This window comes from Hyla sarda, chromosome 5 (genome assembly GCF_029499605.1).
Source record: "Hyla sarda isolate aHylSar1 chromosome 5, aHylSar1.hap1, whole genome shotgun sequence".
Taxonomy (NCBI): Eukaryota; Metazoa; Chordata; class Amphibia; order Anura; family Hylidae; genus Hyla; species Hyla sarda.
In genome coordinates this window covers 328242222-328256441 of record NC_079193.1, presented here as the reverse complement: position 1 = coordinate 328256441, position 14220 = coordinate 328242222, and the positions used below count along the sequence as shown (strand labels likewise).

The 14220-nt window shown below is 42.7% G+C and overlaps 1 protein-coding gene across 6 annotated transcripts in view; it reads left to right on the top strand.

Annotated features, from left to right (window-relative positions):
* NIPAL2 (NIPA like domain containing 2) overlaps window positions 1-14220 on the top strand; it is a 187191-nt gene that overhangs the window by 149028 nt on the left and 23943 nt on the right. For all 6 annotated transcript variants that reach the window (XM_056522367.1, XM_056522369.1, XM_056522370.1 and 3 more), the window contains exons 7-9: window positions 8412-8547; window positions 11778-11866; window positions 13200-13263. In XM_056522367.1, the coding sequence (XP_056378342.1) occupies window positions 8412-8547; window positions 11778-11866; window positions 13200-13263 (289 nt within the window). The remainder of the gene's footprint in view (window positions 1-8411; window positions 8548-11777; window positions 11867-13199; window positions 13264-14220) is intronic.

Below are 14220 nucleotides of genomic sequence, written 5' to 3'. Positions count from 1 at the left end.
GGATTTGCTTCTAAACTGGGCGTTTCCCGAGACACGTGTCATCAGAGAGCACTTGGACAGAAAAGAACAACCTTAACTTCAGAAGCTCGTAAGTACTGAAAGGATTAAGATTTTTTTAATAGAAGTAATTTACAAATCTGTATAACTTTCTGGAGCCAGTTGATATATAAAAAAAAAAGTTTTTTCCTAGATAACCCCTTTAAGGACCAGGCCAATTTTCACTGTAGGACCAGAGCGTTTTTTTGCACATCTGACCACTTTCACTTTAAGCATTAATAACTCTGGGATGTGTTTACCTTTCATTCTGTTTCTGAGATAGTTTTTTTGTGACATAATCTACTTTATGTTAGTCGTAAATTTTCGTCGATACTTGCGTCATTTCTTGGTGAAAAATTCCAAAATTTGATGAAAAAATTGAAAATTTAGCATTTTTCGAAATTTGAAGCTCTCTGCTTGTAAAGAAAATAGACATTCCAAATAAATTATATTTTAATTCATAAATACAATATGTCTACTTTATGTTTGCATCATAAAGTTGCCATGTTTTTACTTTAGGGCTTCAAAGTTCAGCAGCAATTTTCCAATTGTTCACAACATTTTCAAAATCAGAATTTTTCATGGACCAGTTCAGGTTTGAAGTGGATTTGAAGGGCTTTCTTATTAGAAATACCCCATAAATGACCCCATTATAAAAACTGCACCCCCCAAAGTATTCAAAATGACATTCAGTAAGTGTGTTAACCCTTTAGGTGTTTCACAGGAATACAAATCCTACAAGAAATAGTAGACTCAAAATACTGAAAATATTGAATATTTTATTGGTGTCACATTAAGACAAAAACAAACGATTAAAAACACCCAAGACAGCATAGAACATAGCAACAAAAGTACCTACAGAATATGACTGGGTGTGATAGTCATACCCTGTAGGTACTTTTGTTGCTATGTTCTGTGCTGTTCTGTGCTGCTATGTTTTTAATCGTTTGTTTTTTGTCTTAATGTGACACCAATAAAATATTTAATATTTTCAGTATTTTGAGTCTACCATTTTTTTGGGGAATTTGTGTTTATGGGTAGCATTACCATGAAGGCGGAGTTATTGTAGGAGTTATATAGTTTCACAGTAATAGCAGCAAAGTGAAGGAGAAAATTCAAAATCTTAATTTTTTACACATTTTTTATGTTCTTGTAGACCCAGTTTTTGAATTTTTACAAGGGGTAAAAGGAGAAAAATCCTCTCAAAATTTGTATCCCAATTTCTCTCAAGTAAGGAAATATCTCATGTGTATGTCAAGTGTTCAGCGGGCGCAGTAGAGGGCTCAGAAGGGAAGGATCGACAATGGGATTTTGGAGAGTGAGTTTTTCTGAAATGGTTTTTGGGGGGCATGTCACATTTTAAGAAGCCTCTATGGTGCCAGGACAGCAGAAAAAAAAAAAAAAAACACATGGCCTACTACTTTGGAAACTGCACTCAAGGAACGTAACAAGGGGTACAGTGAGCCTTAACATCCCACAGGTGTTTGACGACTTTGCATTAAAGTTGGATGTGTAAATGAAATTATTATTTTTTTCACTAAAATGCTGGTTTCACCAAAAATTTTACTTTTTTTCAAGGGATAATAGGAGAAATTTGTAACCCCCATCTCTTCTGAGTATGGAAATACCCCATGTGTGGACGTCAAGTGCATTGCGGGCGCACTACAATGCTCAAAAGAGGAGTCACATTTGGCTTTTGGAAAGCAAATTTTGTTGAAATGGTTTTTGGGGGGCATGTCACATTTAGGAAACCCCTATGGTGCCAGGACAGCAAAAAAAAAAAAACAAACACATGGCATAATATTTTGGAAACTACATCCCTCAAGGAATGTAACAAGGGGTACAGTGAGCCTTAACATCCCACAAGTGTTTGACGAGTTTTCGTTAAAGTTGGATGTGTAAATGAAATATTTTTTTTTCACTAAAATGATGGTTTTCCCCCAAATGTTACTTTTTTTTACAAGGGGTAATAGGAGAAAATGCCCCCCAAAATTTGTAACCCCATCTCTTCTGAAATGGAAATACCCCATGTGTGGACGTCAAGTGCACTGCGGGCAAACTACAATGCTCAGAAGAGAAGGAGTCACATTTGCAAATTTTGCTGAAATGAGGGGGCATGTCGCATTTAGGAAGCCCCTGTGGTGCCAGAGCAGCAAAAAATAAACACATGGCATAATATTTTATCAAGAAACGTAACAAGGGGTACAGTGAGTCTTAACACCCCACAGGTGTTTAATAAATGTTCATTTAAGTGGGATTTGAAAAGGAAAAAATTGATTTTGTACACTAAAATGCTGGGGTTACCCCAAATTTTTCATTTTCACAAGTGGTATTAGGAAAAATGTCACCGTGAATTTGTAAATACATTTCTGTGCAAGGACATACCTTATATCTGGGCATAAGCAGCTCTGCGGGTGCACACCAGGTCTCGAAGGAGCAGGAGCGCAGTTAGGGGCCTTGAGCTTTTATATAGCTGCCTAAGGAGCCAGAACAGCGGGACCCCCCCCCCCTCAAGGAGCGTTACATGTGGTAAATTACTAAAATGGGGGTACAGTAAACATAAAATTATAAAACAGGTTATGTTCCAAGAATGATGACACAGAGCATAGCCAAAACTAAAAAATATGCCCACACCAAACCCTATGCTCTGAATCATCATTCTGGGCATGGGATGTGTGTGGCCGTCCCTAACCTGTTGCCTCAAATGCGCACCCCGCTCAGGTGGAGAGAGAGCACTGTTCGTTTGAGGCAACATAAAAAAGTCCCCGATGATAGTGACTCAGTGACCCATGACCCATTTTTGGAAAAAATACCCCCAGAGGTCTTATCAGGTTTTTTTTTTTTTAAAGAGTTTTTGGGGCAATTTAGTGATTTCATGGGGTTAAACTTGGAATGTACTCTGAACTTGGTACATTGGGGTGAAATTATGGAAAATTTAAATGAAGAGGGAAAATTTAGTACTGCATGGAAGTGTGATACTCGCTGAAGCAGTTTTTAATGCAGAGGCCCGGATGATTGGGGCAAGTGTCACATTGAGTGGTGGTATCCTTCCGTATCCCCCTCTTGTAACACACTTTTTTTTCTGGGTTCGTCCCTTCTTTCCAATGTGGGGGACCTCACCTGGAAAGTGCTGGCCTGGGATGATCCTGGCACCTATAACTTCAGTTCCTTGGGAAGTCTGGCCTGCTCTTTCCCGGTCACCAAAGATCAGGACCTTTAGGATTTCTTCTTGGAACTGTTGGAATTGGAGGAATGTCCCTGTGTTGCCAGCGTTCTGGTACAGTACAAAAGAGTTGTACATGGCAACCTGTACCAAGTAGACCGCAACTTTTTTGTACCATATCCGTGTTTTCCGCATGGCGTTGTATGGCTTGAGGACTTGATCAGAGAGATCAACTCCCCCCATATACCGATTGTAGTCCAGAATACAATCGGGCTTGAGGACCGTTGTTGTGGTACCTCACACAGGGACAGGTGAGCTGCCGTTACCATGAATTGTGGTCAGCATAAGGACATCCCTCTTATACCTGACCAGCAATAGGTTTTCATGGGTAAGGGCATGGGACTCGTCCTTGGGCATAGGTGTCTGGATCAAATTTAGAGGGAGGCCGCTCTGGTTCTTCTGCACGGTCCCACAAGCGGACGTGGATCTGGCGGCAAGGGATGTGAACAGAGGGATGCTGGTATAAAAGTTGTCCACGTACACGTGGTAACCCTTATCCAGCAATGGGTGGACAAGGTCCCAAACATTTTCCCACTAACACCCAGAATGGGGGAACATTCTGGGGGTTCAATACGGGAATCTTGTCCCTCATATACTCTAAACTTGCAAGTGTACCCGGAGGTACTCTCACAAAGTTTGTAGAGCTTCACGCCATACCGCGTCTGCTTCGAGGGAATATACTGGCGGAAGATGAGTCTCCCCTTAAAACTGATAAGAGACTCATCTACCCAGAACTCCCTGAGGGGTACGTAGGCCTCCCAAAATTTGGCCCCAAAGTGATCTATGACCGACCTCACTTTGTAAAGCCGGTCATAGGCGGGATCACCTCGGGGGGGGGGGGGGGGGGGGGGAGACATGCCGCATTATCTACATAATGCAGGCATTTCCGATTGGCCTTGAATCGCCTCCGTGTCATGACCATACTGTAAAGTGGGGTCTGGTATAGGAGGTCCCCACTCCAGTACTGTCTGACACTGGGTAAATCTGGGTGGTGGGCGATGAACTGCTGGGCGTACAGATTTGTCTGCTCCACCATTAGATTGACAAAGCTGTCACTGAAAAAATAACTAAAATATTCAATTTCAGTGAATCCAGCTGTGTCAATTCGGATTCCTGAGTCGCCAACAAACTCAGGAATCCGTGGCTGATAACCCTCTGGGGGTCTCCAGACAGGTTCACCGGAAGGGGGCTCCGGTACACTTTTCTGGGGGGTCGGACTCCTATTGCGAGCGGCATGACCACTCGTACTAGTGCCGGCCACTGGGTCACTTTCATGGGGGGGTGTGGCCTCACCTGGTGGCGTTTCCGCCGCCGTACAGGGGACTCATCATCAGTACTAGATGATGAGGAGGATGAGGAAGAACACAGAAAAGTAGGATCTTCCTCGTCTTCACTGGCAGATTCGGAGTTGGAGGCAAGTAAGGTGAGCCATCGCCTTTTTCTACGGTGGTGGTGGGGGTGGAGGGGGGTGTGTGTGGAGGGGGGCGGGGAAGTATGTAGTGTGTGCTTGGTGGGACTTTATATATAACGGTGTGTGATTATAAATCACACACCGTTATATAGGGGGGGGGGAAATGCTGCGGCCCTAAAAAAAAAAAGGGGGGGGGGCGGCAAATCGCAACGCCCTGAACCCCTAATAGGGCCCAGGTCATGCTGAAAAAACTGCACTACAGCGATGTATTCTGTCCTGAGGGGCTCCGTTCTCGGCAGAGGGGGGGGGGGGGGGGGTCCCTGGCTCCTTCTTGCAGCTCTGCCCGCTGACTGAACTCAGTAAGCTGGCAGAGCTGCGAGAAGAGGCCAATAGCAGTGCTCCTGGGGGGGTGGTGACGAAATCTCCACCTCCCCATAGATACAGGAGGTGATTGGGGGTGTATCCTACACCCCCCTGATCACCATGCATCTCCTATATGACCCGAATTTCCGCAGATCGCCGGTGTGAATTCTGTTGACCCCCTGGGCATTTGCATAGGGTGCCTGCTGATAGATATCAGCAGTCACCCCGGTCCGGTCCCTGCCCGGCACACGTCAGGGACCGAAATTCCCACGAACGTACCCATATGTCCTTGGTCTTTAACTACCAGGTAGCTAGGACGTATGCCTATGTCCTTGGTCCTTAAGGGGTTAAAGGGTTCTTATGAAATAAAAAAAAACATGGCTACTTTCATCCAGAAACTGTACCACTATTGTCCATAGGTTGTGTCTGGTATTGCAGCCCAGCCCTATTCACTTGACCTGGGCTGTAATACAGATACAAAAGCAGCCATGTTTTTCCAATTTCCACATAACTCTTTCAAAAGGGTTTGTGATTTATAAAGGATTTGGGAATTCAGGATCCTGAATGGGGAAGCTAACTCTATTATCCAAAGAAGAGAATTGCCACAAATATAATCTCTCACCCCGGAGGACCTATCCAGCACTCCTTCAGTCATCATAAACACACCCATCATCTGAGCATAAGTGGCTCCAGAGAAAGCCAACAGGAGTGCACGAAGCAAGGAAGCTCAGGAGACCAGGCCAACCTGGAGGAGGCGTGGATGAAGACGCTAGGACGCAGCCATCTTAGACAAGGAAGCAAGATGAATCCATTATTTTGTATGGATTGACTAGGCCTGAGATGGTGAGATGGGATTATCCTGACATTAACCTCTACCATTCCTAAGAAAACTCCTACATAGTATATAAACTAATCATAGTAATAAGATATAGTATATCTATGTATGTATAATGCCATATTTACTCATTAGTTAATAAATAATCCACTTTTTATATAAAAGCCTGGCATGATGATTAGAGATGAGCGAACTTACAGTAAATTCGATTAGTCACGAACTTCTCAGCTTGGCAGTTGATGACTTATCCTGCATAAATTAGTTCAGCTTTCAAGTGCTCCCGTGGGCTGGAAAAGGTGGATACAGTCCTAGGAGACTCTTTCCTAGGACTGTATCCACCTTTTCCAGCCCACCGGAGCATCTGAAAGCTGAACTAATTCATGCAGGATAAGTCATCAACTCCCCAGTCGAGAAGTTCATGACGAATCGAATTTACTGTAAGTTCGCTCATCCCTAATGATGATTTCTCCATCATAGATCAGAAATGTGTGGTGTCCCTGTACCGTTTTGCATCCAGTACCTAGTGTAGAGGTCCCCAAAGTCAGAGTAACTACGTTCAGGTAGGATTCCTCAAGTGGGACAGCCCCTAGTCGCCTCTCCTTAAGTCTAACTTTAAGGTTCATAAATGTATATATTAATAATTATAGCTATTATATAGAAATGTATAGTACTTGTTCAGCATCGCAGGACCTTCGATCATGTGACCATGCTGGTAACCTCTATGGTATGTTGCAGGATCTTAGGAGGTCCTTGGGTCACGTGTTGCCCACAAATCTCTGTAAAGGGGATTGACATCCGTTTGGACCAATTAGCGTTAGTCCAGCCCCTGCCCATATAAGGGAGCTGCGTCCAATTATCGCTCTCTTGGGTTGCTGCTCTCGTGGATGCCGGACTAACAAGACGGTGTGCTACGCAACTTTGAAAGACACGCTAGGCCTCAAAACCTACAGCCTCAGCAGAACCAAAAATTGTGAGTTTTACTCTAATTCCTGCTAACTTCCTTGCTACTGGACCGCAACTAATTCCCCTAAATCCAGTGGAACAGCGCAATAGACTTTTAAAAGCTAAAGTCCCAACCATTGTCAATCTCCAAAAGGAAGCTGTTGTATTGATAAGAGACTGTTATGTTAATGAAGTGTACAGAAAATCTCCAGTATAGTTAACGCTGTTTACAGAAGCTTTCCGGTTGTGGACAATCCATTATTTTTATCTACCTCAAACCTATTATCAGCTACCTCCCTATCGTTCCTGGGAAGGGCGGCGGTAGGAAAAGCTTTATTGAGGAGCCCTCACACTGGCATCACAAATAGCAAGGGTTAACAAGCACCCTTTAATACCCGCACAGCTACACTCCCCATACTCTACATCCCCCAAGCTACCACAAATGCTTTCTTGATTCTGACATTTTGAACACGACACCACAAAGATAATCTGATAAAAACAGATTATCTCTATGGAGCCTTCTATTTTGTGTCTTTTTACTGGAGGCCGTACATCTTCAGTAGCCTTAATTGGTTAAATGTTCATTTGGCCAATTGCTATCTTTCCAGATGCCTCCATGCACGTGAACATTTGACTCAGCCAAGCTGTCATGTGGATAGGGATGGGAGAAGCAGGGGCGTAGCTATAGAGGTAGCAGTCCCAACGGGGCCCTGTGCCTAAGGGGGCCCCAAAGCACATCTGCTCTATTAGAGACCAGTCATATTAATTGGCATATGGCGCCCTGTTGCAGATTTTACATCGGAGCCCAGAAGCTACAAGCTACGCCTCTGAGGAGAAGTTTACCATTGTCAGACAACTCTGGCAGCAGCTTATTTATTGAAAACAAAAGGGTCGGCCAGTTGAAATCCAACGTGCCTAAACATCATCTGTTGGGGAAAAATCAGGAGACCCCCACATATACTTTGGAGAGTCGGCAGGTCCCATTAAAATGGTTACTTACACTTGGCGGACCTTTCAATAAGGTGTATGGGGGCCTTTAGTGATGTCAGGGAGGCCTTGCATGGATTCCGATCAACAAATACACCATTTTATACATACATCCTACCTGGCTTGAAATAGTAGGGATATAGATGTATTTGGGGATTTAAAGGGGTACTCCAATGCTCCAGTGTTCTGAACATTTTGTTCAGAACACTCGGACCCGGAGGCCGTGATCGTGACGTCATGGCCACATCCCCTTGTGACACCACACCATGCCCCCTCCATTCATGTCTATGGGGAGGGGGGATGTCTGCCAACATAGACATGAATGGAGGGGGCTTTGCCTTATGTCACGAGGGGGCATATCTGTGACGTCACGACCACTGCAGCAGGAACCTGGTGTTTGTTTAGAATAGGGGATAAGATGACTGGATAGGGGATAAGAAGCGGAGTACCCCTTTAATGCACAAAACATACAGTTTAATGACAAAGTTAGCTCTGTTACATCTATAGGCTGAAAATAATCCGTCCTGTTCTATGTGTTTCCTGTATGTGTATAGGTATTCAGTATAATTAATGTGGGATTTCATTCTGATCCTTATATCTTTTATTCTTTTCAGCTTCGGTAGCAGTGATTTCAGTAAAAGCTGTGGCTGGTATGATTACAATGACCTTCAAGGGGGATATGCAGCTTACTTACGCCATCTTCTACGTCATGGCCGTTGCAATGGTCGCCTCATGTGTCTTTCAGGTCAAGTAAGTCATGACTCTTTGCAAGCAACGTCTCCTTCTGCCTGGCAGCCTTCACTGTTTGACCAGACGGGTCCTTCTATAAAAGAATCTTAATGACCGTACTGTCTGTATTTGCACAACACAGTGAATCTCCAGAGTCATCTGTACTCAATGGTATCTTAGCATTGTATTGGGAAATAACTGATTCAATGGTTAAAATCTGTATAAGAATCGGTATAATTTATCTTCATTAGCGGACGCCGGCGCGGTTTCAACCTTAATTATACATAGAGACGTCAGCGTCTATTGTTTGCCGTGAACGTGCTTTAGAAGTATAAAAAAAAAAAATTGTGTATATTTACAGGACACCAAGTAAAATAAATCCAACGCAATAAAAACAACTAATGAAGCTCCACTTCAAAGGGCTGAACATCTGTCTGTAATAAACATGTTCTATCAGTTGTTCATACGTAAGATGGGAGCTCGACCCAAGTAGAATATTTGTGGGGAACAAATAAAAAGAATTGGCAACTGTGCACATTTAGAAGCCGGTGAATCATGTGGAAGTCTGTTAACATCAAGAGGAACTGGTAACCAATGTCAGTACATCTGCCAGATTACTAATATTTAATGGCTCCTTATTTATGGATAACTATAAGAAAGTCGTGGGAACAATAACATTGGTGTATTGATTATCACCAGCGGTAAATACTTTGCCTAAAAATCGCTATTATGTCTCTTTAATTCATTCCCTTTTCTTGCAGTGGAGCCTTAACCTGTGGCTCGTCCAGCTGATCCAAAACTACAATTCCTTCCCTGGCATGATGGGAGTGGTAGTTTTGCAACAGCTGGAGAGTCACAGGTTAGGTAACACTGTCTTAGTTATTCATTTTTATCCTAGAGTCCTTTAGAGGAATGAAATTTCAAAAACCTACTTTTCTACTCTACCCTCTTTTTGCCGCTCCAATGGAAAAATAAAACAGCAAATGTTCTTCTCGGAGAGCCGGGTCCCATTTGGGAGATCGCTGGGGTCCCAGCAGTCTGACTACCCCCCCCCCCCCCCCCAACCCAATCAGACATTAATCCCCTATCCCTTGGAATTTCACTGGCCCCTTTAAGAATACCCATCTGTTGACAGCAGTTTTGAGGTTCTGCATCCCCCCTCCATTAGTACAGAGCCTGTCATGTAGGACAAAAGGGATAATGTTTGTCCTTGAGGAGAGTGTCTAAAGATGTGTGGTAACTCAAAGGCCATTCACGCTCCACAGTTATTTCTGGGAAGAAAGGATATGCAAAGCGTCTCTCACACCACTTTTTCCAAGTAGCTTTCCCTAAAAGTCAGTGTTTCCCTTTAAAGGGGTACTCCTGTCGAAAACTTTTTTTTTTTTTAATCAACTGGTGCCAGAAAGTTAAACAGATTTGTAAATCACTTCTATTAAAAAATCTTAATCCTTCCAGTACTTTTTAGGGGCTGTATACTAAAGAGAAATCCAAAAAAGAAATGTATTTCCTCTGATGTCATGACCACAGTGCTCTCTGCTGACCTCTGCTGTCCATTTCAGGAACTGTCCAGAGCAGGAGAAAATTCCCATAGCAAACATATGCTGCTCTGGACAGTTCCTAAAATGGACAGCAGAGGTCAGCAGAGAGCACTGTGGTCATGACAGGTGGTATAAGAAACACAGTCCGTAATGCACGCGAAAGTAGAAGAAAAGACAAGTGCACTCACCGCTTCATATGCTTCTTCTTTATTTACGAAATAATTTGATGTACAAAGACAAAGGTGCAGGGGGATGACAACGACGCGGTGTTCAGCGGGCTACGGAACCGTTTCGTACAAACTTGTGCTTCTTTAGGCCCCTTGAGGGGCCTAAAGAAGCACAAGTTTGTGCGAAACGGTTCCATAGCCTGCTGAACACCGCTTCGTTGTCATCCCCCTGCACCTTTGTCTTTGTACATCAAATTATTTCGTAAATAAAGAAGAAGCATATGAAGCGGTGAGTGCACTTGTCTTTTCTTCTACTTTCGCATGATCTACATTAATGTTTACATTACCAACTACCATTTAAGCTGGTAACATGATACAGGGGAGATTGAGATTAAAGGGCTATTCTGGAATTGTTGGTTTGAGTGTAAGACTGGGCAGCGAAGTTAGTCTAGTTACTAATATACATTACTTACGTGTGTTTGGTGGCTGCTATTGCATTTCTTTATCTTTCTTTTGCCCGTAAGTTCATATTTTGCCGCCTTAAAAAAAAATGAGTGTTGTCTCTGACCTTTCCCACCTTGCTGTGTGGCTCGAGACAAAACATCACAAGTCAGGTACTAAAAGGGGACTTGGCTGCTTCGCCTGCTGTGTGTGAAGCCGGCCCACATGTGCCTGCATTCGTCATCACACAGATCCACAGGTTGTGCTGTGCAGCAATGGGTGGGGCGACCGATGTATAGGAGGGAAATAAGTCACCTTTCACCTTGAAACAAAGGATCCTGGGGATTGTAGTCTAAGGGAGGCCATAGAAACAGGAAGTATCCAGTTCCCAAAAACAAGCCAGCAGCGTGATGGGGGACACAGGCCACGGCCATTTACCACCAACACAAGCGCAGACTCGTGGTAAGCGTGTTCATTACTGCATGACACTTACGTTGGCTAACCCCTTTAATAAAATGCCCCCATGACAACACTGAACTGTCAGGAAAGCTGCAGGCACCTCACCAGTAACCTCAATTAATTCCATCTCCTCACATCAATATGGCAGTATTAAAGTTTTTTCGACATCTTAAACGTTCAGTAAAGAGGCTCTTCTATAATGCTTTGCCGTCGTTTTTTCTTTAATGAAATAAAAAGGTCTTAGACTCTTGCGCCCAGAGATAAGCGCAGGGCACACGGCTTATTCTTCTGCTCGGGTTATCGTCTGTTTTCCTCAACCATAAAGGAAATATAACTGAAAATAAGTGCGGAAAATGAAATTTAATTGCGCTCATTCGTCTCGTCCGCAGCAAGTGCATTTTTCAGGGATTAATTTTACATTGTGTCTTGTTTTTCCGCTAGTTTTCGATCTCGGAGGGGTAGTTATTTATTTAATTTGGCTTCCCGAGCACATTATGAAGTAATTCTAGGTCTTGCCGAACACCATTCTCTATAAATATTTATGATGCTGGTAAATCTTTATTAAAACGTCTACCGCATTATTCTCACTTTCTTTTATGTTTTATTTTTTATTTATTTTGTTGTTTTTTTTCCCCTCTGTTTCCAGGTTTTTGAACCAGGCAATGCAACTTTACAATGCAACTGAAGTGGTGCCAATTAACTATGTATTTTTCACGACCAGCGCCATACTTGCGGGTACTGCACTATTATGTCATAGTATATAAAACGTCCAATAAAGTATATTTGATATGTATCATTTGCACTCTGCCTTAATATGTAACCAGTCAGCGGCAGCTTAATTTATAGCCAGTTGTAATGGTTTAGACTAAATCCTGACAACTTTTATCTCAGCGGTGCTTTATTGGATTATTAGTCTGAGGTAGTGCCAGCTTCAATAAAACTCTCATTTCCATGTTTGTTCTCTATCCAAATCAATACTTTCCTATTGCATTCTGTTTTTCTCTATGCGAGCTTTTAGCCCCAGGCTTTCAATTGCCAGAGTTATAATGTGTGTAATATGGTTTATTTTAGCTTTATAAAAATAAGTCTTTAAACTTGCTTCCATGAATTAAGGACAATTAGCTTGACGGGCAAATTTAGATTAAATTCACCACGTCAATATATGAATTGGAGGAATTAATCTAACGTGTTACTGAGAAGAATTAGAATGTTAGCCTTGAGTCATACTCGTAGAGCCAAGTGCATGTTATGGAGGAATGCTCCTAGAATACTATAGGTCAGTAATGCACCATCTAATGGAATGCTGACATAAGAGGTTTACAAACAATAACTATATTATCGCTTCTTACATTTTGAAGCTTGTGCATAGTTATAATACAGCAATTTGCCTAAGACCTTATAGAGTAGTATCCCTTAAAGGGGTACTCCACTGGAAAATATTTTTTTTTTAATCAACTGGTGTCAGAAAGTTTAAACAGATTTGTAAATGACTTCTGTTTGAAAATCTTAATCCTTCCAGTACTTATCAGCTATCATATTTTCTTTTCTTTTTGAATTTCCTTTCTATCTGAGCATAGTGCTGCTGACACCTCTGTCCATTTTAGGAACTGTCCAGAGCAGGAGAGGTTTGCTATGGGGATTTGCTTCTACTCTGGACAGTTCACAAAATGGACAGAGGTGTCAGCAGAGAGCACTGTGGTCAGACAGAAAGAACGGAAATTAAAAAATAAAAGAACTTCCTGTGGAGCATATAACAGCTGATAAGCACTGGAAGGATTAAGATTTTTAAATAGAAGTAATTTACAAATCTGTTTAACTTTCTGGCACCAGTTGATTTAGACTTTCCAATGGATTACCCCTTTAAAAGGGTGTCCTACAATAGAAAACCAGATATCATTTCTTCCAAAAACAGCACCAAACTTGCCCTCAGGTTGTGTGTGGTATTACTGCTTGGTTCCATTCACACACACACACACACATATATATATATATATATATATATATATATATATATATATATATATATATATATATCGTATTAATGATGTTTACTTTTCTTTCTTCACAGGAATAATTTTTTACCAGGAATTTCGGGATGCGGGCTTATTGAATATATTCATGTTTATTTTTGGGTAAGTAATTTAATCATATTTATTTGTATGCATCTTCTAAACAGATTAGATTGACTAGAATGCAGAGGAAATCTTGGCACATGGAAAGGCAAGCCTTACAACAATCTTTTTCAACTTTCTTATTCTGTTCAACTTATGTGACCTCCTCTAAACAGGATGTGGTATTCAGAGAACTAAAAATTGTTATTTCATTGTCCCATCATGTCACCGGACAGCATTTTTATGGTTATTGGACAAAACTCTCACTAAAGGTTTTACTGCTTTCGATATCCAATGAATCTTTGAAAACTGAGCATTAAGATAGTTTTATTATTTATTTTTTTTAAATAACACTTTTGACGCCTCTAGACATCTCATCCCCTATCCAAAGGATAGGGGATGAGATGTCTAGAGGCGTCAAAAGTGTTATTTGATGTCTGATTGTGGGGGTCCTGCTGCTGGGGACCCCCGGGATCTCGGCTGCGGCACCCCAGACATCCGGTGCACAGAGCGAACTTCGCTCCTTGCCGGATGACTGGTGATGGGGGGTGGAGGCTCATGATGCCACGGCCACTCCCCACTTGTGACATTACGGCCATGCCCCCTCAATGCAAGTCTATGGAAGGGGGGCCTGATATCACAAGCGGGGCATGGCTGTGAAGTCACGAGCCTCCGGCGCTGCACCCGATGCTCTAAACGAATGCCGGATGCAGCAGGGAGATCGTGGAGGTCCCCCGCTGCAGGGCCCCCGCGATCAGACATCTTATCCCCTATCCTTTGGATAAAGGATAAGATGTCTAGGGGCGGAGTACCCCTTTTAAAGAGATACACCACTGCCCTAATGTTCAAAACATTTAATTCTGAATGCTAAGTGCGTGCTGCGGGTTTGTGACATCATGGCCACGCCCCTCATGACATCACACCACGCCCCCTCAATGCAAGTTTTTGGGAGGGGGCATGGCAGCCACCATGCCCCCC